At 35.3% G+C, this 25,844-nt stretch overlaps 1 protein-coding gene across 7 annotated transcripts in view; it reads left to right on the top strand.

Moving 5' to 3' along the window:
* The first annotated feature begins 4,336 nt into the window (after positions 1-4,336).
* Positions 4,337-25,844, top strand: part of Plp (Pericentrin-like protein) — an 86,028-nt gene continuing 64,520 nt past the window's right edge. Inside the window, exon 1 of one of the 7 annotated variants that reach the window (XM_070111768.1) lies at positions 4,337-4,840. In XM_070111768.1, the coding sequence (XP_069967869.1) occupies positions 4,814-4,840 (27 nt within the window). In that variant the 5' untranslated portion in view covers positions 4,337-4,813. Of the gene's footprint in view, positions 4,841-21,356; positions 22,058-25,844 lie in introns of those variants that run through there. The other 6 variants (XM_036370843.2, XM_070111769.1, XM_036370842.2 and 3 more) reach the window with 6 other exon arrangements.

Raw genomic sequence — 25,844 nt, 5'->3', positions numbered from 1 at the left:
TTCGTTTTTCATATGTTTTAGAACTTTCGGTTCGCGGTTCTTGTATTCTTTTTGTGCCTTCAATTAACATAAAGTGTTGAGCTTAACCTGTAAAAAGTGTTCTCGCTGCAAATTTGTATGTTTTTGCTTATCGCCAAAGTCAGCTGTGTAAAAATTCAAGTTGAATGGAAGAAGTTTAAATATTATTTTTTATTAACTACAGCTTTTCATCTTGAATCTAAGAAAATATTAAAGAAATAATTGTGAAATGCTCCCATGAGTAATATATTCAATAGTTAAGACAATAACAAATTTCGAATTTGATATTTTCATAACAATTAGATCTTTTTCAACTTCAACAGTAAAGCTGTTAATCGAATACTCTCAGAAATAATTATTACTTAAAAATATTTAGTTTTGTAATTTTGATGCCTTTAGCGACGATATATATCTTACTTTACAAAACTAATACCAGTATCAGTTGTTAAAATAATTTTAATATTTGATTCTTCCTTCGCTATTATAGGTCACAATCAATTTGAAAGAAATTACATGGCGCTTAATATGCGAGAGACTAGAACATTTTTTTGGACAAAATCCTGTTTAGGTTTTTACCTATATTTTGAGCAGCATAAACCTTGTTTTTGGACTCCCTGTTGTGACATAAGTAGAAATAAACTTCTTTAGGCCAAATTTTCTTATCGGCTTAAAATTTTATTGATATAAGAAATATGAAATGTATTAGATTTCCAGTGTTACCATAATTCGGGAGATTTTTGCAAAAGTTCGGATTTCTTTTCCTTCTAAGCTATGAAAGTGAAATTTTGAAAATGCTAATTCATATCAAAGCCATGTTTTTATACTCTTGCAACATGTTGCTGCAGAGTATAATAGTTTTGTTCACCTAACGGTTGCTTGTATCACCTAAAAATAATCGATTTAGATATAGGGTTATGTATGTATATATAAATGATCAGGATGAAGAGACGAGTTGAAATCCGTCCGTCTGTGCAAGCAATAACTTGAGATATCTTAATGAAACTTGGTACATGTGTTCCTTGGTGAGGACGAGTTAGTAGATGGGCGTCATGCGATCACGCCCACAAAACGCCATTAATCGAAAACCTATAAATTGCCGTTTGGTATAACGATTCGCAACAAACAGTGGCACCTGTGGTTTGAAAATTTTTTAAAAGTGGGCGTGGACCCGCCACTTAATCGGTTTAATGTATATATTTCCCAAACTATTTAAAATATATCACTCAAATTATGATATGTACCTCTTGCGACAGCGTGAAAATAGGTGAAATCGGATGATAACCACGCCCACTCCCCATCTAATGGTTTTGTTAAAATTTCCTAAAACTGCGATAAATCAATAAAAAAATGCTTTAGAGACATAAAATTTTACATCCGAGATGAAAAAGGTTTTTATAGGAGCAGTATCAAAATTGGACAATGGGCGCCCATATTTAGGTGAAATCACATATTTCCAAACCTACTCCACCAATTTCAACCAAATTTGGTACATAAGATTATTTTGACATTCCCATGTAACGATGCAAATTCGGACAGTAACCACGCCTACTTCCCATATAACACAACTTTAAATTCCATCTGACTATTTCACTCCAGTATACAAATCAAGCACTAATTATTATATCGGGATACAAATTTGCACGCATAATTCGTTTAAGGAATGTCTAAAAATTGTTAAAATCGGACCATAACTATTTCATTTCAGATACCGGAACTCAGAGCCTATGGCTGACTTTTTGCCAAAAACATCGATCAATCTATGAGATATATAATTGAAATTCGGGGAAAATGTTTTTTTTTTGATAATAACATACCCTTGTGTCAAAAATTGGTTGAATCTGATCAATACTTCCCTTAGCCCGCATATACCTACTATACAGGGGTGTTGCGGAATCCAAGACAGATTTGCGTAAAACCAATATTCGAGTCAGCTGTTTACTATTGTAACAAAACTTGCAAATGAATAAATTTAAAAGCGTTTGATAAATTTGAAGTACAATCTACTAAAAATTACAATGAGTTCCGCTATTTTAGCTTATATCTTATTGGAAGAAAAAGGCACCGAAAAAATTACACAGTAATCCACCTGATGCACCAGGGAAGTCACATGAGAAATTTGGCTTGCATTTACTTGTTTGTTTGTATACATGCTTACTTTACAAATTAATATCATATTATTTGAATAAAAAGGTATTTGTGTGTTAAATTACGTTTATTACGATTTGTAAATCCTCTTTTTTCCATAAACTCCATATTTTTTATGTTTTGTTCTTTTGTTTTCCACTATAGATATAACGATAAATTAAATCGTAACAATAATATACATTATTTTCTTAACTAACATTTCAAATCTGTAAACAACTATCCTCTTGCTTTTCTGACAAGAAAATCGATAAAATTGGTTTCCGTGACACCCAAAACCGATACAATTTCTGTTTCGAACGTCAAACCAATAATATCTGAATTCAGGACACTTACTACACTTTTTTATTGGTTTCAATTCTGATTCCGACAACTATCAGATTCTACAACACCCCTGATAAAGATTTTCGAACTTCCAGTTGACTTTATACCACATATATCGGCCAATGTTCTAGTTATTTCAATGAAATTGAGAAAGCGTGTTTTTCTAATAACAGTGTATCTTTGTAACTAAAATAGATAAAATCGGGCGAACACTTGCATTAGCCCCCATATTCACGATTTTGAAACGTCCGGCTGACTTTACTCTATATATATGTTTATAAATATTTTTATATATTAATAAAATTGCTTGAAAATAAGCTCTCAAGTATACCTGAGCAATGTCAAAAATTAATGCAATCAGCACTTCCATTAGTAAGCCCGCAATGATTTTAGTATAATTTACGCTGACGGGATGTAAAATATAGTAATAAGACTATGTGAGTCTATGACTAAGTTAATGTGACACCAAATTTGATTATAGTCCATTCACCATTTCGTGCAACAATGAAGAAGAACCTTTTCACCACATTTCTTAATATAAAGTTTTGGCACCACCTGAAGGTATTTCCCCAACTTTGATCCTTGCAAGTTGTAAAAGTATAAAATGTACGGTTACACCCGAATTTAGCCCATCCTTACTTGTTGCCTTATGTTTTTTATAATTTGCGAAAGAGGATTTATACTTCAGAAAGTTAATTATTATTAATTAATAAAGATCGGTTGAGAAACAAGCTATAGCATTAAATCATTTCTCCCAGCTTCGAAAGTTCACTAATCCCCATTCCCATTGCTTTAATTCACAACAGCGTCTTTGCTTTATAAACGCAGTGAAAAAGAACACGTTTTGAGATTATATACTTAGAAATATATTAAAATATTGAGTTTGAATATGCTTTTGAGATTAGTTAGTGCAATTTAAGTTATATTCTGCATTCTAATCCATCTTTTCACATTCCTTTTATTTTACTTAAAACTAAGCCTCAGAAACTACTGCTCAGCTGAAAGGAATTGTGGAGTCCTAGTCTCTCAAAAGTTTTGACAATAGCTTCAAGTAGAACGCCAGATTGTACCCTGTTTATAGTTTTTAAATTCCAATATCGATGTGAAAAAGGTATGTATGTATGTACAGTATTCCGCTTATTTTCTTGCACCCAATGTGTGTTAACAAAGAGGCAGATACCCGCACGGCTGTGCAATCATGCTTGACATAAAGGTTTTGGAGAATGTATTTTCAACTTTAGATATAACCGTTAAGCTATCTAAATTCCAGCTATATTTAGTAGTTGGCCTCATTTGTGTTTAAAAATGGGTTCAAAAAGTCACAGTACACTTCTGACATATTTTAATAGCCAATGTGTGTTTTGTTAAAATTTATATATAAATGTGTATGCCAGAACTGTCAATGAAAAAGACATCATTGTTAATTGTATTTTTTGCATCAAATAAACACACACAAAATATACATAGTAGCACGTTCCTTTGCAACGAAAATGGTCTATTTTGCTGCAGTAGTAGTACATACTTTTTTTTGTACACCCTTAAATAATTTGTTTAGATATTTCGTCGATATTAGTGAGCATCAGAGATTTCAATAGTTAATAGTAGTAAAACTTACTTATGCATATGTGCTAATGTACATATTCTTTAGAGATACATGTGTTATATAATTCCATTTTACAATTGTAAGCTTATATCCTCTCAAAATACACAAGTTGTGAGTCAACGCGATTTACTAATGGATTTGTTAGAAATTTAAATACATATGTATGTTACATACATAAATGTATACAATAATGTATCAATACAAAGTCAAAAGTTTGACCGAGTAACGAATGCTGATAAGTTGTCGTGTACTTGGAGCAATGGCCGTCAGGCGTTCGCGCACTTGAATCACTTCGGTAAATGCCAAAATTTTTAAACTAAAAGTGACTTGATTGCACTCTTCCCATCCTGTCGCGTGGAACGAGGCAGAGTAACGGAACTATTCCTAAGTATATACTTGTATAGCACCTGCGTTTGTATTCACCCACTACGCGTTTGTTTGCTGAGAGGCGTGCGATCGGCATATTATTACCTATACGCTTGTATATGCCTATATGGTATATACATATACAAATGTGTTTGAAGAACACAACGAACGCTGTGATGTATTTCTGTTGAACGTTGCTGCACATGTGCAACCATCAACCAAGGGGCCACAGTGATGAGGTGTAATATTGCACTTTGTGGATGCTGTTTAACAGATTTTTCGAAATGAAAGAAGAGAGCGGGAGAGCAGTGAGTACGAGAAACTTTTGAGTGCGCGTTCGGTTTAAAAATTTTAACAGCCATGGATCTGTTTACACTCTACGATTGGGTATGTATGACTTCAGTGAAAAAAAAAATATATGACAATAATTTTTTGAATGAGAAATTGGACTAATGTGGCCTTATAGTATATTTTTTACAAAAGCCATAATATATAATCCGGTCTCAATATACAATTTTTGCACCGGTTTTAACAAGTTTGAGCACTGAATATACTATATTGGTTTGAATAAAATATTTATAACTCCACTACGTAAAATCTGTCTTATGTCAACAAAATATATCTTAATATATAAAAGTTCAGTGTCCGTATGTATTTTCCGAATGAACTAAAAAACGAGTGAACTGATATTCATGAAAGTTGATATATATATGTAATTTGGTCCAACTTAAATGATAGGATAGTTACTATTTAAATTAATGGTCTCAATAATTAATAATTAATAGTAAACTGATCATTAATTAATGTAATGTAAAAATGAATCACTGAATGTGTTGCTAAGCTCAAATTTCGAGAACAGCTGAAACGATTTTGCTAAATCTTTTTTCTAGAATATTGCATAAAGTACGATAATGGTTCCTATGCAGAGAAAAATTAAAAAAAATTTCTGAAAAACCCCAAAAACAACAGTTTTCTATACTCCTGTATAAACAATTCGTAATATTATATACATATGTATATAAAAGAGAGTCGTTGTTAGCTACAATATTTATAACTCATGAACGGTTTAACCGATTTAAATTTTTGAGAAGATAGCTTAGAATCGTCTATTTTAAATCATTCGCTACTGTTGTTAATGTGAATGAAAACGTAAATTATCTAGATATAATCGGATTGACATCACATAATCTTCGGTCGAAAATTATTCAGACTTATTTCAATTCACCTTAACTATGCAACGGTACACCTTAACTATGCAACGGTACACCTTTGATAATCAAAACAAGAGAAAACGTTATCTTCGGCTGCGCCGAAGCTATAATACCCTTCACAGGTGCATTTCTTTTAGTAACTACTATATGTATGACTACATTTGAAAACATGCCTTGCCAACGGTTTGCATCCAACGGAAAGCATTTTGCCAGTTCTTTCTAGCCAGGTTCTTTGCTATAAACAATCTTCTATTCGAATTAAGGTTAGTTATTGAGGTAAATAGATCTTTCAGACATTTACATAAATTTTAATTTTTTAAGCTGATTGATTATTCACATTAATTAATGGAAAACAAAACAAATTATAATATTTATAGAAATTAGAAATTATTATTCTATAATACTTTTTTATATGATATATAAATTACAATAATTACATCTATGACTTACACTTTATATTATAATACCAACTTAAAATTAATAATATTGAATCTAACATATATCTATATATATAATATATCTATTTTCTAAAGCTTAAAAATATTCCGTCTTGATCACTATATGGTGTTTCTTATGACCTCATGTATGGTCATTGCAGAATCCATGTTTGTCCATACCCAATCTATTGATGTTTCCTGTTTTGTTGTGGCTCGAGCCTCCAAATCAACAGTTGCTGTTAGGCGACATTTGTTAAAGTCACCAAGGACTACTTACGGTCCATTATACTGTTCAGTTATCTGACGGATATTATTTTCCACTTGGTTTCTAAATTCCGGAAGTCTATATCGGGGGTTCCTGTACACAAGTGATATGGAAACTGTTGAATTGTTTACGTTTAACAGTTGGTAAACACTGTAGCCTTCTATTGGGAATTCTTCTTGAGGTAAGGCCCATGTCTCGGCAAAGCACAGAATATCAGCAGAACAAATCAGCTTGTCTGATCTAATATCTTCAATATGCTTGTTTAGGCTCCTTACATTTTGATAATAAATATCTAGGCGTTGTTCCGATTTTTCAGTCAAAAATCTGTAGCATGTCGTCAATGCTCCTTCTGTCTTCAACCTATTGAGTTGAGTTTTAATTGGATCCTGCGGTCCAAATGGGTTCGGGGGAGAAAATGTCCCGATTATATACAATCCATTGGCACTTGTGGCTCTGCTACATTCTACATATAAAGCTGATCTGCTTACTCTACCCTCTAGATGAACAGCAACTTGTGTGTATGTTCCACCTTGACTTTTATGTATCGTGATCTGTGTTCCTCGGTCATCGTGTTCGCCAGTTTAGTTAATCATTTGCTCCAGCAATTGAATAAAATAGATGGATGGCTTCGTTCGGTATCTCATTAGAGGTCTTTTCCCTGCTTTTGATTAATTGAATGTCAGCGTGTGTCATATTTCCCTCTGACATGTTATTTAAAGCGATTGCAAATGCTTGATCTTCACGCTGGCGCATTATTTCAGTGAGCTCAAAGTACCGAAATTGATACCAAAGCGGTCTTCCTTCGGCGCAAATATCCATCTCCTACTGGCGGCAGCTGCTTTAAGTCACCAAACACGATAATTGGTATGCCTCCAAAGTAAGCGGTGCTCCTGAAAATTTGCTTTAGCCTGCAATCTAAATATGCAAACATCTTTGCTCCTCTCCAAATTTCGTCAATTATAATAAGCCTAATATCTATGAGATTGGCATGAATGGTGTTTAATGTGTCACTATTTAGTGGCCGAAGATCGCCGGAAGACTGGATGACGGGGAGTGAAAAAACCGAATGAAGGGTTAGGCCGCCAATTCCAAATGCTGCTTTGCCAGTGTGTGCGCAGAGTAACACCTTGGCTGTTTCGGGGTTGGCTCCTGGTACACTATTAGCTCGCAATGTCAATGACTGATATATAGTTGTTATAAGCCGACTCTTGCCCACTCCAGCACCGCCTCCGACATATTCGAAGAAGATTTCCCTTTTACTGACATTGTGCATTACATGAGCAAAGTATTCCCTCTGTTTGCTGTTAAGTGACTGCACCATTGCCAGTAAATGGTCTTCTAATATTAGAGGTGGGAGTTTAATTAATCGAACCGCCTCTTCCTCTGTATTGTTGTGCTCTTGAAAAACATTAATGTCTCCTGTTTGCTCTGGAACGGCTAGAGCTCTAAATTCGGGATCTAAAAGTTGTGAGGCAGCTCGATCATCAGCTGTTTCTTCCGCTGTGACATGAAGGTTTTCCAAAATCCGTTCTAGTTCGTTCGATGAAAATTTGTCATATTTGAGCTTATTCACCTCAATTTGCTCCTTGTGTGAATTGCAAATACTCTCGACGTCATTATTTAATAAGTCTAATTCCTCATTTCTCCATGGGTGAAACATCATGGCGGTTTCTCTGAAGAAATCGGCTCTTGAACTTTCAACGCTAAAACGTTTCCAACGCAGAATAAGGGCTTGCTTCCTTTTCCTTAGAAATCCTGATCCATCCTTTAATGCCATTGGAAGTGCAGCTGTCGTGTCATCCTCCTTCTCTACTTCGTTGTATTCTTCGTTATTATCAGAAACATTTCTGCTTGTTTTGCAAAATCTGAACCATGCTGCAAAATCTGCTAAGCATAGTTCTTCCAATTGATCGGGCCTTTGCGAGTAGTGCTCCAGCACACTCGGCACATAGTATATGTCCGTAGAGTCCTCCTGTAAAGCGTTCAATTCAAGTCGGGGCTTTATCATCCTTACCCCATTACTGGCTTCTGATAGATGCAGTCCCAAAATATTATAAGCTGCTTCTTGAGCAGATATTTCCGATCCATTTACAAATTTGTTTCCGATGTGCTGCAGTTTTCTTTTAATGGAGAAATTCCCTGCATTTATTTCCTCCATGGCTTGTCTCAATAATGTCAATACTCCTCTATTGGATTTATTTATATAATTAATGATATAGCTGCAGCAAGCGTATGCGTCCAGAATGAATTGAATATCCATATTTGCTCTATGCAATTTAAGGATATTTTTATTATAGGCATTTAGAAGCCTGTCTGAAAATTTTCTCTTTAGGAAAATGTGTGGCATTTTTACAGTTGAGCGAAGAGCAATCTTGTATCCTTCATAGTCAGTTTTGATTCGCTCATCCGCCAAAAAATTTTCGAAGCAGTTCAACCGTGTTATTTCTTCCTCTGGGAGATCCGTTAGAGTTAATAGTTCCTATATTTTTTGGAATTGAGCTTTGTGTTGCTCAATACCTTCCTCATTCTCCAGAGGGAAAAGTATTTCTGTCCGTGGCATCGGCGGATATGGCATGTTGAATCGGCACACTTGTTTTCCATGTAGGTCTGTTAGGCAAGCTCGACCAAGTCTGTGTTTTTGATACTGAATGAATTCCAGTAAGTCCAAATCATCCCCATCGGTTGTGATGTGTCAATCGATGAATGTTTCAATATCATTTGTGTTGGTGATTCCATCACTTTCCAATTGTGGTGCGTCACTTAGCCAGTACATGCCATGACAATGTGGTGATCGCCTATGCTGGAATTCAATTCTGTAGTAGTAACGGACTACTAAATTCTCTCCAAATAGTCCGTTTTGTAATAATTTTAGCATTTGGCGGAATCAATTGTCGAAATACCTGGAACATGTAACTGGATCTGTCCTTATCGGTCTCGCCTTTTCAGAGCTTAATAGAGCAGTAGCTTCCTCTTCCGAAATGTCTACTTTATCCACCAGTTTCTTCAATATGACTAACAACTCAGGCAATTTTGTTTCTGCAGCAGACATAGTGATAAAAAATGTTGGCACACCAAACTGGCGGATCATGGCTAAAACTTTCTTCTTTTCAGCCTCCCAATGTGCAGGTGAGGACTGAAGTCCTTTGAGTTCATGATAGCCTTCATCATGCTGGATAAGGTTGCTGACAAATTTTTCATCCCTCACATTTGCAGCAGTTATATTCCTCGATCCAGACTTTTTACGCAGGCAAATAGAAATTGCATTTTTAATGCGCTCCAACTCGTAGAACTTATAAATATACAGGAGCACGTCCTAGCGCACACAACGCCGATCATATCTGTGCACCCCTCTTCTTACGTAATAAAACACCATATTCTAGAGCAAGTTTTAAACTATGTTGATTTGGGAGTTAATATGGACCCTAAGCTTAATTTCAGTCTTCATATTGATACCATGGTCTTGAAAGCAAAAGCTGTCCTCAGTTTTGTTAAACGTTGGTCTAAAGAATTTAGAGATCCGTATATTACTAACACACTTTATACAACTTTGGTTAGACCTATATTGGAATATGGCTCTGTGGTATGGAACCCTAGCTACCAAATCCATTCTGACAAGTTAGAGTCGGTTCAAAAACAATTTTTACTTTTCGCCTTAGCGCATTTCCGATGGGATGCTAGGGTAAGTCTACCTCCATACACAAGTCGTTTAAAACTTATTAATCTACCTACACTTTCTAGTCGTAGGGAAATGCTTGGCATAATATTCTTAGTGAAACTTTTGAATGGAACTGTTTGCAGTTCTTTTCTCCTGTCTGAAATTTAATTTAATATCCCGGTTCGCCTTTCGAGGCAGTTTAGACCTTTACTGCTAAAATCCTGTAGATCAAATTTTGAACTAAACGAGCCATTCCGCCGTATATGTCATGATTTTAATTCTCATTCCAGCACATTTGACTTATCTGACTCACTTTGCATAATTAAAAAGACTTTATTGTTTTCTCTTAATAAATGAAAATGTAACAATTTATTATATTGTAACTTTAGATCTTAGCTGTTGAAATTTTTGTTTCTGTAGCTGAGCAGTTTTAGATCTCAACACTTAAAAAACTCTCTTGCCTTTTCTGACTCGGCTAATTCCGCACGTATGCGGATTGCGCCCCTCGCGTCGGTTGGGCGGGAGGAGGGTAATCGTTGGGTTTATTATTATTATTATTATTATTATAGCGTCGAATTTCAGAACGTGCAATTTTACTATAAGTTGTTGTAGATGTCTTTTTTTTCCGCAGTAAATCGTTGGATACGACAATTCCTAAGCATCGTCGTCGGTTGTAACGTCCCTTGGGCGTCTACCTTGTCCTGGTGCCATTGCAACCCGTTTAATGGTTCGATTTTCAACGGGTTCATTGTCCATTAAAGTCTCCTGACCACCTGGATTTAAATCCTCTTCCATTTCAAGCGGTACATTTTTCTGACCACCTGGATTTAAATCCTCTTCCATTTCAAGCGGTACATTTTTCTGACGGGCATTAAGAAGGTCTCTTACTTCTGCCTCATCTGCAGGATCCGCAATAAATGGCACAGTTTCCTCGTTTCCAGCATTTGCCAGTCAATCACTTGACATTTGGATATTATGCTTGACGTAGAGCTCTGTACCCAGCAAATAGTTTAGTGCCTCCAATATTTTTGCTGGTCGCACTGTCTCCGTCATAAAATTTTGTTCATATTCCAATCGACGTTTCAAGTGCACTTGAATAATATGGCTGTTATCAAATCTTCGTGGAAGCATGGTGACTGTCTCTACAACTGAAATGGGGATATTCACCACTGCTCCACGAATAGCACATTGTCGTTCATATCCTAAGGAGATGATGCGCATAAATGGAATCCTCGGTGATATCAGTCTTTCTTCCAGACACGTTAAATTCTGAAGGCATTCCGGAATATCCTAACTCCAATCCTTCCGATAGGCAGATATTTGGTATCTTGCCCTTCCTAACAATACGATAGCATGTGTTGCAAAAGTTTTACTTTTGGTTTGAAGACGGAAATTTTGATGACAGATAAAACACTTTTCTAGCATCTTCTGAGCGCGCAAATTTTGTTGAGGTCTGACATTTTTCTGGTTTTTTCACTTGATGAGGGAACCAAGTGCCACCGCAACACACGCATATATCAGTGGGTCCTTTCTTTATCAACAATGCGTACATATCAAAGATATTGGCAGCTCGACGTTGACGTTCTTGTTCTTCTAGCTGTGCATCAGGAGAAAGCTCACGACGTCTTCTTATATTCCTCCTGGTTTGCTTCTCGCTTTCTAACTGATGATTTGCGGGATCCGATCTATGCAATTGTACTCTTTCCAACGTTGATTCCTGCTCGTTTGCTAGTTGTTGCCTGGTTTGCTGGCGGGTCACTCTTCTTTGAGAAGAATTTAAAATTTGCTCACGACATCTTCTTATTGGATCTTCTCGACGACTTCTCCTCAATGCTGCATCTCGTTGCCTCTCTTCTTCCCTTATTATTGCATTCTGACGCCGTACAGAACGTTCCATTGTGTTGCGCTCCTGCTCCGCTGCTCTATATTCCGGATTGGTTCTCCTATTTAAATGTTCCGCGGTGTTGCGTTCCTGCTCTTCAGTTCTATATTCCGGGTCCAAGCGCCTGTTCGAATGTCCTATTGTGTTGCGCTCCTGCTCCGCTGCTCTATATTCCGGATCCAAGCGCCTCTTCGAACGACCTGTTGTGTTGCGCTCCTGCTCCGCTGCTCTATATTCCGGATTGGTTCTCCTCCTTAAATGTTCCGAGGTGTTGCGTTCCTGTTCTTCAGTCCTATATTCCGGATCCAAGCGCCTGTTCGAATGTCCTATTGTGTTGCGCGCCTGCTCCGCTGCTCCATATTCTGGATTCAAACGTTTTTTTTCGTTGTTTTGAAAGTGTGCCTTGTTGAAAGTTTAAGCTGCTCGCGTAAACTGAAGTGATCCGATGTGTTGGGCCCTATTTATTGAATCTGCAAACTCTTTTGCCCTTCTTGATATCATCAAGCAATTTTCGAACAAATGTTAAGGCGTTAATTACAAAAGTTGCATTGTAGAGGTTCTTTTTTACCTAGGTTATATTTTCTACCTCCCCTACGAACTATGTTTACTTTCTACCTAGGTTTTGTTTTGTACCTACCCATCAGTTAATTAGGGTTTTAAAATTATTATTAATAAATATAATATATTTTGAATTATTAGGGATTTATTTATTTTATGGGTATTAAAAATATTATTTCGCCTTTCTCTTATGTATATATTCTTAACATAATTGTCTACTTACCTCCATACCAAAATTTATTTAGATCGATCAGTTTGTATGGCAACTATATGATATAGTAATCAGATCTGAAAAATTTCTTATGATATTTTGTTGTTACCGTGGCCAATAATCCATGCCAAATTTCATCAAGTAATTTTAGTGGAAATATTAAGACGTTAAATACAAAAGGGGCATTATCGAAGTTTTTTTACCTAGATTATGCTTTTGAGCTACGCTTCGAACAATGTTTAGTTCCCACCTGTTATTCTACCTAGAATATTTTGTACTACCCATCAGTTAATTAGGGTTTTAAAACTGAATAATTATGTTTTCAAAGTTAGTGTTCTATTATTATTAATAAATAATAATAGATCTTTAATAATTAGGGATTTGTTTATTTTATGGTTAATTAAAAAACATTTTTGCTCCTTACTCATATGTATCCATTCTTAACACAATTTTCAACTTATTGCCCCAATTAGCTACATGTCATACCTTACTTTTGGCACAAGCAAAACAGTTTTTGGCAGATATAAGAAAAATGTTATTGAAAGCTCAAAATGGACAGTATAAATTATTAATTAATCTGATTTGTTTATAATATATTTTTTGTAAAGTGGTTAAATCTGATTACAATGTAAATATATTGGAGAAGATTGATTAGTTATGTTACTCACTATTTACCATATAGGAAAAATTTAAGGGTTTAGTTTTCTATTACAAACTATATTACATTTCGGAAAAAATGGGTTCTCTATTCAATGAAAAAAGTAAGTCATGCCAAACTTTGTGAAGATATTTTGTCATATAAAAAATTGCCCATACAAGATCTTGATTTTGATCGGTCAGTTTCTATGACAGCTGTATGCTATAGTGGTCCGATCTTAACAATTCGTTCGAAGATTGAAGTCATATCTTAAGCAATAATCCATACTAAAAACTTCCATACAAAAATGTATTTTAATCGGTCCGTTTCTATGATAGCTGTGGTCTGATATGAACAATTCGTTCGAAGATTGTAGCGATATCTTCGACAATCATCATCCATGCCATATTTCGTGAAGATAACTTGTCGTAAAACATTTTTTTCATATAAGAACTTAATTTAGATTGTCAGTTTGTATGGCAGCTATATGCCATTGAGAGAAATCCATGCAGGATTTCGTGAAGATATCTTATCTAATGAACAATTTTTCCATGCAAGCACTTGATTCCAATCGTTCAGTTTGTCTGGCAGATATATGCTATAGTGATCCGATCTGTACAATTTTTTCCGATATTGCAATACTTCTAGCAATAACCTATGCCAAATTTCGTGAAGATATCTCGTCAAATGAAAATGTTTTCCATGCAAGTATTTAATTCCGATTGTTCAGTTTATATGGCAGCTATATGCTATAGTCATCTGATCTATACAATTTCTTTGGAGATTGCATGGTGTTTAAACTCCAAGTGCACCGCTCCTCCAAGTGCACCGCTCTACTCGGGAAAAACTGACACACCTTAATGAAACTCACCACACCTGTGAACACTCAAGGAATTTCACCCCACACCAGATGACACCGCACCAGATGACACCACATAGGACAACACAACATACCATTCTCATTCGCTATATATCATTCGTTTCATCCACAGGCCTGAGCGCCAAGTCAACATTTTTGATACGAAAGCTCCTGTGTGCAACTTTTCGATCATCCGCCGTCATCGTTAACCTGCGAAGTGAACATCGTTTTTTTTCGACTCTTTCTCTGCGGAATATTTAATTTAATTTGTTAAAGTTCAATTTACTTGTATTAAAAGATTCTAATAAATTTAAAATTTGTAAACTTTTTTCATCACATTTTCCTGGCTTTGTGTGGCTTTGTGCAAATTAGTATCAATTTATTCACATAGCATTATTTAACAAAAACCAATACCGAATTTCGTGAAGATACCTCGTCAAATTAAAGAGTTTTCCATACAAGCACTTCATTCCGATTGTTCAGTTTGTATGGCAGCTATATGCTATAGTCATCCGATCTGAATAATTTCTTCGGAGATTACATTGTTGCTTTAAATACTAATCTGTGCCAAATTTCGTGAAGATACCTCGTCAAATTAAAGAGTTTTCCATACAAGCACTTCATTCCGATTGTTCAGTTTGTGTGGCAGCTATATGCTATAGTCATCCGATCTGAATAATTTCTTCGGAGATTACATTGTTGCTTTAAATACTAATCTGTGCCAAATTTCGTAAAGATACCTCGTCAAATGCAAGAGTTTTCCATACAAAAACTTGATTCCGATTGTTCAGTTTGTATGGCAGCTATATGCTATAGTGGTATCGATATCGGCCGTTCCGACAAATGAGCAGCTTCTTGGTAAGAAAAAGACTTGTTCAAAATTTCAGATCGATGTCTCAAAAACTGAGGGACTAGTTCGCGTATATACAGACGGACGGACGGACATGGCTAAATCAACTCAGCTCGTCACGGTGATAATTTATATATAATATATACTTTATATGGTCTCCGCCGTTTCTTTCTGGATGTTACAAACTTCGTGGCAAAATTAATATATCCTGTTCAGGGTATAAAGATTACAAGAAATATTATTGTAGCGACCATTTTGACTAGAAAATGGAATGGAGAAATGGTCCTCTTGCCACATTTTCCTATGATACTGTCAGAATGATACCGAACATTTTATACTCTCGCATAGTCAAATGGTATACTCGTTTGAGATTTCATTGTGGATTGAGTGATATTTTCGGTAGAAGGTCAACTATAGGCACTAGGGTCCACATATTTAGTACTTAGGTGCTTGAACAGTTTTTGTCTCCCGATTTTACCCATTTTAACACCGTCAATAGAGGTGCTAAAAACATTTGCTTCCAGTGAATTTTGTTATTATAGCATTTGCGGTTTAGGAGATATGCACATTAAACCTATTAGTGGAGGCACCACTCCCACTTAAAAAAAATTTTAACTGCAGATGCCCCTCCCTAATGTGATCCTGTGTACCAAATAACAGTTTTGTATCTTATTGCGGAGCTTAGTTATGGCAATTTATTTGTTTTTGATTAATGGCGTTTTGTGGGCGTGGCAGTGGTCCGGTTACGCCCATCTGCAATAGCAACCGTCTCACGGTTCCAAGAAACGTGTACCAAGTTTCATAAAGATATCGCAACTTTTCGTGACTTTGTATGCCGAAATAAATTGCACTAAATAATAAATTCTCCTTCGTAATGCTCGCTTGTTTGTTTAATTACGTCTCCTAAGTGCTCCCACTCTTTTTCCACTCTCCACTGATGATCAAATTGAAATAAACATGCGTGAAATCACACTTGCGATACGAAAAAGTAAACAATAAAATGCTAAACAGTAAATCGGAAATCAACAATTGCTAATAATAGCAAAGAGAGTTCAAGCGAGAAACTACTGCATAACCTGCATTGTCGCTTTGGCTAGGAGATAAAGAGATGCCCAACTTATCTCTCACTGGAAATGAGTGCAATTGCTAAACGTCCTGAACTCAGGCAACTGTCCAAGTTTAGGAGGTCTGACGTTTAGCAATTGGAAATAGAGGGACGGCCAGAGATCCTACAGAAAAAATATGTGAACAGAGAGATTTGTTGCCGCTGTTGAAGATCACTAACAAAAATTGGAAAACAATAAAAATGAAAGAAAACACAAAATTGAAATGTATGTCATGAAATCTCTTCTGGTGCCATGCTTCGTAGTATTATTTGTCAATTGAAAATGATAAAAAAGATCTACTACTGAGAGTTAATACATTCTTTCACTTTTTAAGTATTGAAAGTTTAAAAATCAGTTGTTTAATATATCACGAAATTACAAAAATGGATTTAAATAGTTTTTCCATATGTTTAACGGATACATGTATAATAATATGTAATCTAAATAAATGTTGGCTATAATAATTTAAATGCCCAAAAATTATTATTTTGTCCGATCTGGCTACAGTGAAAAATGTTATAAAAAATGCTAATTTTGAGGCGGCGCTCTCACACTGGAAAGAGTTGGGCATCCCATTATCCCTGCTTTGACCTCTAGAAGTCGCTGAAAGTCGCTTTGGTGGTCGCTCTCACTTGACAACTTTGGACGATTTACATACGAAGACACATGCATCGATTTATGGCTAGAAGTAGCGCCATCTTATAGCATCGCTTCTCGCTTCCACTCTGACATCAGTCTTAGGGTGCTTGTAGAATTTTAGGAATATTTTAAATATATTCAAGTTCATTTTTTGATTAACTCTGCGTGTCAAGAGATTGCTCTCTCACTCTCAGCTCACTCGTTTCAAGGGAAAAATCCAATTTTCGCGGATATCCTACCGTACGGTCTGTTTCATAAGATAGGTCGTATCAGCTGATTCGGTATACGGTTTTGCGTCGGTGAGTGTTTGTGACATAAAACTGTACATGTACATTTTCATACGAAATCGTACAGGCGCCGTAGAGTGGAAGCCGAGCGTAAAACTGATCAACGCGGGAAAACCAGTTTTGAAAAATTCATAGTTCATTTGTATGGTGGTCTCATAATTTTCTTACGAGGAATTACCATGAATGTGGTAGAACAAGTTTTAGAATACCCGCTATTAATATTTTCAAAGGAAAACCTATGACGGCAATTTCCTAATTCATCAAAATTTATTAAATAGCCACTATTAATATATTCAAGGCCAAATTTATGACGGGATTTTCCTAACCTTTCGTACTAAATCTTGCATCCACTCTGCGGTACCTAAAATCGAGCAGGGCTAATCGAAATCAGCATTGCGCCCGGCTCGGCTTTGAGTGTCCACTCTGCAGGCGCCCTTAAGATCTTCACAAGAAGTATACGAGTATAACATCGCCAATGAAACACAAAACAAAAAAAGGGCAAAACCCAAAAAAGTTCGAAAAGTGGTTTAAATAAAAACTTCAAGGAATTATTTTTTTCTCTGAGGTTGATTTCAAATTATCTTTTTATACCCTGAACAGGGTATATTAAGTTTGCCACGAAGTTACGCCCTATAAACGACCGTACGTACGACGCTATAAAATATAGTATGAAAACATAAATATGATCAGCATGATGAGCTGAGTTGATTTAGCTATGTCCGTCTGTCTGTATATACGCGAACTAGTCCCTCAGTTTTCGAGATATCGATCTCAAACTTTACACCCATCCTTCTCTCACCAAGAAGCTGCTCATTTGTCGGACCACTATAGCATATAGAGCCCATACAAACTGAACAATCGGAATCAAGTGCTTGTATGGAAAACACTTTCATATGACGAGATATCTTCGTGAAATTTGGAACGAATTATTATGTAATTATATTAGAATGAATTCTCCAAAGAAATTGTATAGATCGGATGACTATAGCATATAGCTGCCATATTAACTGCACGATTGGAGTAAGTGCTTATATGGAAAACTTCGTTATTTGACGAGTTATCTTCACGAAATTAGGTACAAATTATTGTTTATGGCAACAATGTATTTTCCGCCGAAATTGTTCAGATCAGATTACTATATCATATAGCTGCCATACAAATTGAACGATCGGAAACAAGTTCTTGTCAGGAACCTTTGTATTTGTGAAGGTGCAACCGAAGTTAACGTTTTTTCTTGTTTACATTTTGTTTGCTTGAGAAAAAATTAACCTTTACCTTTTTTGCATATCTTGCACTTCTTCCAGTTAGATCAGCTTTCCGAAGTCGGTTTCTAACTGAACGATTGGTTGCTGATGCATCTAGTAATTTTTTAATATTTTCAGATGATAAAAATGGATTCTTTTTTTTTACATTAACATCAAATGGTTTAACTGTGCCGTTGTTTTGCGTTTCCGTCCTCTTTTTTCACTTTTGACGCGTGCTTTGAAGGCATTACAGATCATATTTTTGGAGCATTCCATTATGTCCACTATTTCACGAAAAGTTTTCCCGATTTTTTAAATTTAATAATGGCTTTCTTTTCACTTTCCGTACAATATTTGCTGCGCCCTATTTAATATAAAAATATTTACTTGTTTTGTAATACAGTCAATTTCAACAAAACAATAAATAGGCTCTTCATTTCAGAATATTTCGTTGCGATCTTTACCATTTTCTGTGCAAACTAATAAATAACTAAATTTGTCCCTAGTATTTTTTCCAGCTCATACGTAGCACGTGCCCCTAAAATCATACTTTTTTGTCGCAATGCAATTTACAGTATGCAATTACAGTATAACGGCTGTTTAATTAATGTACTGTTTGATTAGTTTACAGTTAACTTCAATACTGTGGGGCGAATATAAGCGAATCTGTGCTATAAAATAAGAGAATAAAGGTGATGTGCCTATTATTTTTTCCAACACTATATATCTCTCCAGAAAACCTACACTGTTAAGAAATTCTTTAATTTTAATGTTGCTACTGAATTGTTGCTGCTTCGGTTGTATATCCTTAGATATGTATGTTCCAAAGATTACAAAGAATTATACAAATAGATATTATCAAAGTGCCGTACGTTACTTTTTGGAATGTTTTTTTTGTGTATTAGATCGTACATTTTATCCTTAGGAGGAATATATGTAAGTTAGTAGTTATTTTTTTTTGTTTTTATTTTTATTATTTGATTCGTAACAAAGTCTAGTAAAGAAACAATGACTATAAAAAAGAAAGAAACTCGCATAAACTCAATTTCGCACCTTTTATGACTTCCAAGTATTTTCGCTCTCTCTCTTCTCTTCTTAGCATAAATCAGCCAGATTCACCGTTATATTTGTTCTAATGCTATTTTTGATGTTCTTAGTGCAGTTTAAAATGTGTTTCGGGCGAAGTAAAGCAGTTTTTGTGAATTGGTTTCGAATTAGAAATAATTTATCGATATTTTGAAAAAAATGGGAAAATTATCTGAAGAAATGGAAAATAATGTTGTGAGCCTGATCGAGAATGGCTGTATTACGCGGAAAATTTCCAAGAGTCAAGCCAAGAGTATTAGCCAATCGGCGGTGATCGCAGTTCAAAAGAGGCGAAATCTGACTCCCAAACCGAAAGTCGCAGGTCGCAAAAAAGTCCAAAATGAGAAAATACAAGCTACTGACACCAAAGGGTGTTTCTCTGGTCATTAAGAAAAAAGTTAGTGAATGGACTGGTGAAGAGCGCTGCGAGACATCGGATATATTTCAAGTGTGAAAAAAAACCAAACCTGCATTATCCGATAAGAATATTAAAGCGCGTTTAAAATTTTCAAGGCAGCATCAAAATTATACCATTGATGATTTTAAACGTGTTGTCTGGTCTGATGAGTCCAAATTTAACCATTTTCAGTCAGACGGAAAGCAATACTGCTGGCGCAAACCCGGAGAACGTATACAAAGACCCCATGTAAAACAAACTGTTAAATATGGTGGTGGAAATATGGTTTGGGGATGCTTTACATGGTGGCATGTTGGTCCTCTTCATTTAGTAGATTGTATCATGCGAAAAGAGGACTATCTTCAAATTCTGCAAACCAATCTTCCCAATTTTATTGAGAAATGTGCTTGTCCCGAACAATACATTTTTTTTGTCAACACGATGGCGATCCGAAGCACACAGCAAAACTTGTAAAGGAATGGATTGGAAAACAACATTTTAAATTGATGGAGTGGCCAGCATAAAGTCCCGACCTCAATCCGATTGAAAATCGTTAGTCAATAGTGAAAAGACGGATCAGGCAGTACGAAACAGCTCCAACAAACATGGGCAAGCTTTGGGATCGTGTAACAGCAGAATAGATTCGACTTCCGAAAGATATTATTGAAAATTTGGTAGAGAGCATGCCAGACCGCGTAAAAGAAGTCATTTCCAATTAGGGTCTATGGACAAAATATTGAAATCTATTTAGTTATTGAATTTTTCTTAAACGTGCAAAATTGAGTTTATGCAAGTTTCTTTCGTTTTTTCTTTCAAACTATTCGAATTTTTTCATTTGTTTTTGTTTCTTTAATAGAATTTGTTACAAATTAAATAATAAAAATAAAACAAAAAAATTTAGATTTGCGTGTGTGGTTATGTTTTTATGGGTGATGAAAGTCAGTTTTGAAAACATGCCCTCAATTCTGCTCGCAACTGTATATGTATTTTACTCTTTCAAAAAACAGCGGTGTATTAGAATTCATAAACATTTAAGGATAGGCTTCAAAACCCGTTCAATACTTCGCAGAGGCTAATTAAACCAATGGGAGAAAAAACTTGACCTAAAACACTTGTGTTCGATGATTTTTTCTGCTTTTCAGATTATTTCTGCTATTTTGCACGCTTGATATGTAAAGGACGTCCGTTTCTTGATTCAGTCGGATATCATAAAATACGAAATCCTACAAAAGCTATATTTCTCCAAAATCATTTTGAAAAAATTACGAATAGTTAGGGTCAGATGGGGTAACATATATCGTTGTATTTCAAAACGGTTTTTCGTCTCACAATGTATGTACATATATACTCTCATGTTAGGCTTATAAACTCCATTTCTGATTTTCATAAAATCTTATTTGCTGCTTTATTGCAACGAAAATGAGAAATAAATACGCGTTATCAAGCACATGGTTATACGCTTCCCCGCAAGACCGATAAAAGCAAATACTCTAAACGTAAGCACACACATGCGAAGCGTACTCCCAGTACTAATATACCTTCCACAAGTAGATTATAAATAAGTAAACGGCGCACGGAACCATTTGGAAGTGCAGAGGCTGCCTCGGTTATCGCAGCGACGATTGCCACTCACAGCGCAACGTTTACAGCTTACGACCGCGGCTGCAATGTCGCGGAGTCGTTTTGATAGACAGACTAAGCAGAACATAAACTTACAATTACCACAACGGTGAGCAACAGCCGCGCCTGGGTGCCACAACGCCTCGCTTCCTTACTACGGTCTTCAGCTACTTGCAAAATTTCGATGTGTATATAATTTATGATGTTGCTGCTGCCGCTGCTGTTATTGTTGCTGTTGATGTCGGTGGTGCTGAATGGGTGTAACTCGTGTGTTTATTTATAATAAAACATTCGCTTTCAACGGTCGCGCTTTGGCTGGTGGTGGTCGTTGGTGCGTTCGCTTATCGTGTAGTACCTTCTGGTGACGTGACGTGCCGCGACGACAACGGGAGCAATTGCGTTAGATTACAAAACCTGAAGACCGATTCGCCAAATAAAAAACGCAATTCGCAAAGAAAGCTATTAAACTAAAATTAATTAAAAGAAAATTGTTATAAGTTGAATTTGGTTGGTTCAGCTTCATCAATTAACTAATTGCGGAAATTGTAGCGCATGGAAGTGAAAAGAAGATTAGAAAGTGTTTAATTAATATAAAAAATAATTATAATGTGAAATATAAATTCATCGCATGTGTGTACCATTAAAATGCCAAAAATACATGTGAGTTTCTAATATGTATAACTTTTAAAGAGTTTCTTCAATTTTGTTTTTGTGAAGAATTGCCTGAGTGCTGGGTTGCTGAGGGTACATTACTTAATAATACTCAATATAAGTATCTATTAGATATGAGCATATTAGAATCATATCAGAAATAAATGTACAGTGTTGTAGAAATGGTGGTAGTACATACAGTCATTATAATGATTTATATATGTACGTGAAATGTGGAAGATCTTTGAATATTCATTGAAGTATCGTTTAATATATTCCATTGTATATTCTGTTCTGTTTGAGTAATGTCTATATGATAGTTGACATACATATGCATATTTATATATGATAGTTGATATATTAAAAGTTAAAACTTTTATACCTTAAATTTGAGGTTAACACCTGTTGATAATCCTGTTGTGCTCTATCTTCGACTAGTTAAATTCTCGTGCTTCGAGTCGGAATTTAAAAACTTTGATCGAGGTATCCGCGGCATAATAGATGATTGGATACGTTCCTAACGTATTATGATAGTTAAACATTCATTGTATCGTCGGTTCAAGTTATTTCCTGTATTCGGTCCATAAAACGGTTGTACCACTGATCGCTAATAAACCTCCGAGCACCTTTTCGCAATTAAAAAGTTTTAAATAAGATTAATCAGAAGTTCGGAAGAATCTTCGATACTCCTAGGATTCTCCATTTATCAATACACTTAACTGTACAGTGTGTCAAAAGAGAAAATTTAATCAATTCTGGGATGCAATATTATGGTTAACATCGTTCTTGTAGTGATATATACAAATACTTTGCTCCATATGTGGACGTGATCACTTTTCGATGGTTTAATGGCGATTCAGTCACTAACACTAACATTACAAGAACATAAAAATACTGTATTATCAATCCCTCCTCGTACTTTCATAGTATTACTGTATCGCTTTGACAGATTTAAATTTTAATTTTTTTGTAATCTACAATAAGGAAAAATAAAGTTTGATATATGGTAACTTGCAAAGATCAAAACCGGGAAAATACTTTTGAAATTTCAATATTACTTACTACACTTAGTTATGGCATTTTATATGTTTTCGTTTAATAACGTTTTGTGGGCGTGGCAGTGGTTCGATTACGCCCATCTACGAACTCGTTCGCACTTTTTTGCCAAGGAACATGTGAACAATGTTTCATCAAGGTATCACAATTTTTACTCAAGTTATCGTACAGATTGGGCAGACAGACAGTCACTCGGAATTCAATTCGTCTCATCTGCTGTTCAGTTATATACCATATACATAACTCCATATCTATCTCGATTAGTTTTAAGTGATACAAACAACCATTAGGTGAACAAAACTATTATACTCTGTAGCAACATGTTGCAAGAGTATAAAAATTAGTATTAAGACAGTAAAACCAAAAATTTAATACTCAAATCAACTTCGACAGAATCGGAGAGCTAATGACTTAGACTTTATCTTCGATGTTCAATATAAATCTTCGAATGCAACTTATAATAGGGACTATGCTTTCTAATACCTTGGAACTTTACTATAATATGTAGCTTTAAAAATTGATCATCGTACTCAATCGATTTTAATTTTCAACCAGTCTACATTTGCTTTTATTTTATTAAATCTTTTCCATAGAGATTTCTGCCTAACATCTAAATAGATTTAGAATCAATTTTTCTGTTTGGGGGAATTTAAATTTTCGTATTAAATTCAAATTCGGATACCTTTTTTCTACCGATATTTCGAAAATTCTGAAACTGCCACAAAAAGCTTCAGCCACACAATATCGATATCCAATTTTCCCTAGGATATAGGTATGTACGTACTGAATTAGTATATACATACATACAAATATCTACGTGTTTTATATCGTCTTCTGCAGGCTTATTATTTCAAATTCGCTCAACTTTAACTTCATTCGCATGTTTGCCTCATATTATCACGAAAACTATGTCAGACATATGGAAGAAAATGTCGCATACCCAGTCCCGTTATCTCTTATAGTGCCTTTGAGAGTAATCCCCTACATTTCAAAATTTCTATTAAAATAAGGAAGTGAGGGATTTTCGTGTTGGAAGGAGTGTCGACAATTACAGGTCGAAGTTAATCGAAACGAACGAAAGTGAAATCGGCTCTTCAAAGCACATACATATGTACATAGCTGTGGCATGTCAGTGGCGTAAGCCAGATAAAGGCTTCAAAATCTTTTTTTTGCAAATATGTATGTACGTATGTATGGTATATACATATTTTTTTGCAATTAATTGTAACTAGCTCACGAAATTTATGCCAAAGTTTTTTCATATATTCGATATCTTCTTTTTGGCAACTCATCCGCCTGTTATTTTCCCAGTTGCCATGGCTGCTTACATAGTATCGTTTACGGTGGCTTGTTTATTTAGTGGAAGGAGGTTGTTTGTGGTGGCTGGCAAGTTCAAGGACGTTCGTTATGCGTTACTTGTATTCCAACCGCTATCCCCTTACACTAATTTTTGTTTTAGCTTATTCATAAATTGTATAAATGCGAGTATTTTCGTAATTTCACTGTTGTGCCTGAAGCTTTTATCTGTTTTCTCTTTGCGCGAATTGAATGTGACAAATTTCGAACACAAGAATCTAAAACTATTCTATTTTGTGCGTAACGCAATGGAGAAACTATGAAAAATTACAAAATTTAAAAAATTACAGCAGAAAAAAATAATACGAGAACTGCACTATTTGGTTAGCAAATCTCGGACCGCCACTTTTTTATTTGTCTATTGTCTCTTTACTAAGTCTGCCAAGTTTAAGAATTACACAGTTGTGATTGTTTGTTTTTAAATTTGATTGGTATGTAAAACCTATTATGTTGTGTCTTTCTACTTTCGGTGTGTGTTTGCGCTCATAATCGTCGCTTTTTATTGAGCAATGCACTTGCCTGCATATTTTTAATTCTGACAATGCGATGCTCTTGTTTGGTGACATCATTTCGAACGCGTCCAAATAAGTTGTACCAGATTTGAATGTTGTGATTTTTAGGTCATGTGTGAATGCTGATAATTATATACGGAAAGTATTACGAAACGCATGTAGACTAGAATTACAGTACTGAATCTTTTTTCAGAGCTTCACATGTCGAAGCGAGTTATTAGTTGCGTTTTTATAATGATTCCTCAGAAATGGTGTAAAAGGTAATATGGGTATTGCTGTATATATGTTATGCAAGGGTTTCTAAACTCAATCCAATCTTTATGATGCAACCATTGGATTAGCTTGTCGTGATGTCCTTACATAATTCGGCAAGAGAGTCAACAATGTTTGACAAGTTCTATAATTCATAGGGTACACCTATTAAGTCTGAGTAATCTTCTAAGGTCGCAAACTAAAGTATAAAGTGTGTGAGACATTTAGACGATTAAAAACCAAAAATGTATGAACTCCCCTTTCTCACTACAACTGGCCAATAATTGGCATTCACTGACAGATATATACGTAATTTGTATGTTCCAAAAAGCTAATCGAAATGGTTGTATGCCTACAAGTAACTCCATAAAAGTAAGGGTCTCGGTATATCAATAATTTTTGTTTATTCCGCAATATAATAACAATGTATTTGACATTAATGATCTGAACAATTTCTTTGGAGATTACATTTTGTCTTAGGAAATAACTCATGAAAAATTTCGTGAAGATATTACGTCAAATAAAAAAGTTTCCCATGCAAGCATTTGATTCCGATTTTTTAGTTTGTATGGCAGCTATATGCTATAGTAGTCCGACATCGGCCGATCCGACATATAAGC

Source organism: Bactrocera oleae, chromosome 6 (genome assembly GCF_042242935.1).
Source record: "Bactrocera oleae isolate idBacOlea1 chromosome 6, idBacOlea1, whole genome shotgun sequence".
Lineage (NCBI taxonomy): Eukaryota > Metazoa > Arthropoda > Insecta > Diptera > Tephritidae > Bactrocera > Bactrocera oleae.
The sequence above is the reverse complement of the archived record's forward strand: the minus strand, read 5'-3'. Positions and strand labels throughout refer to the sequence as shown.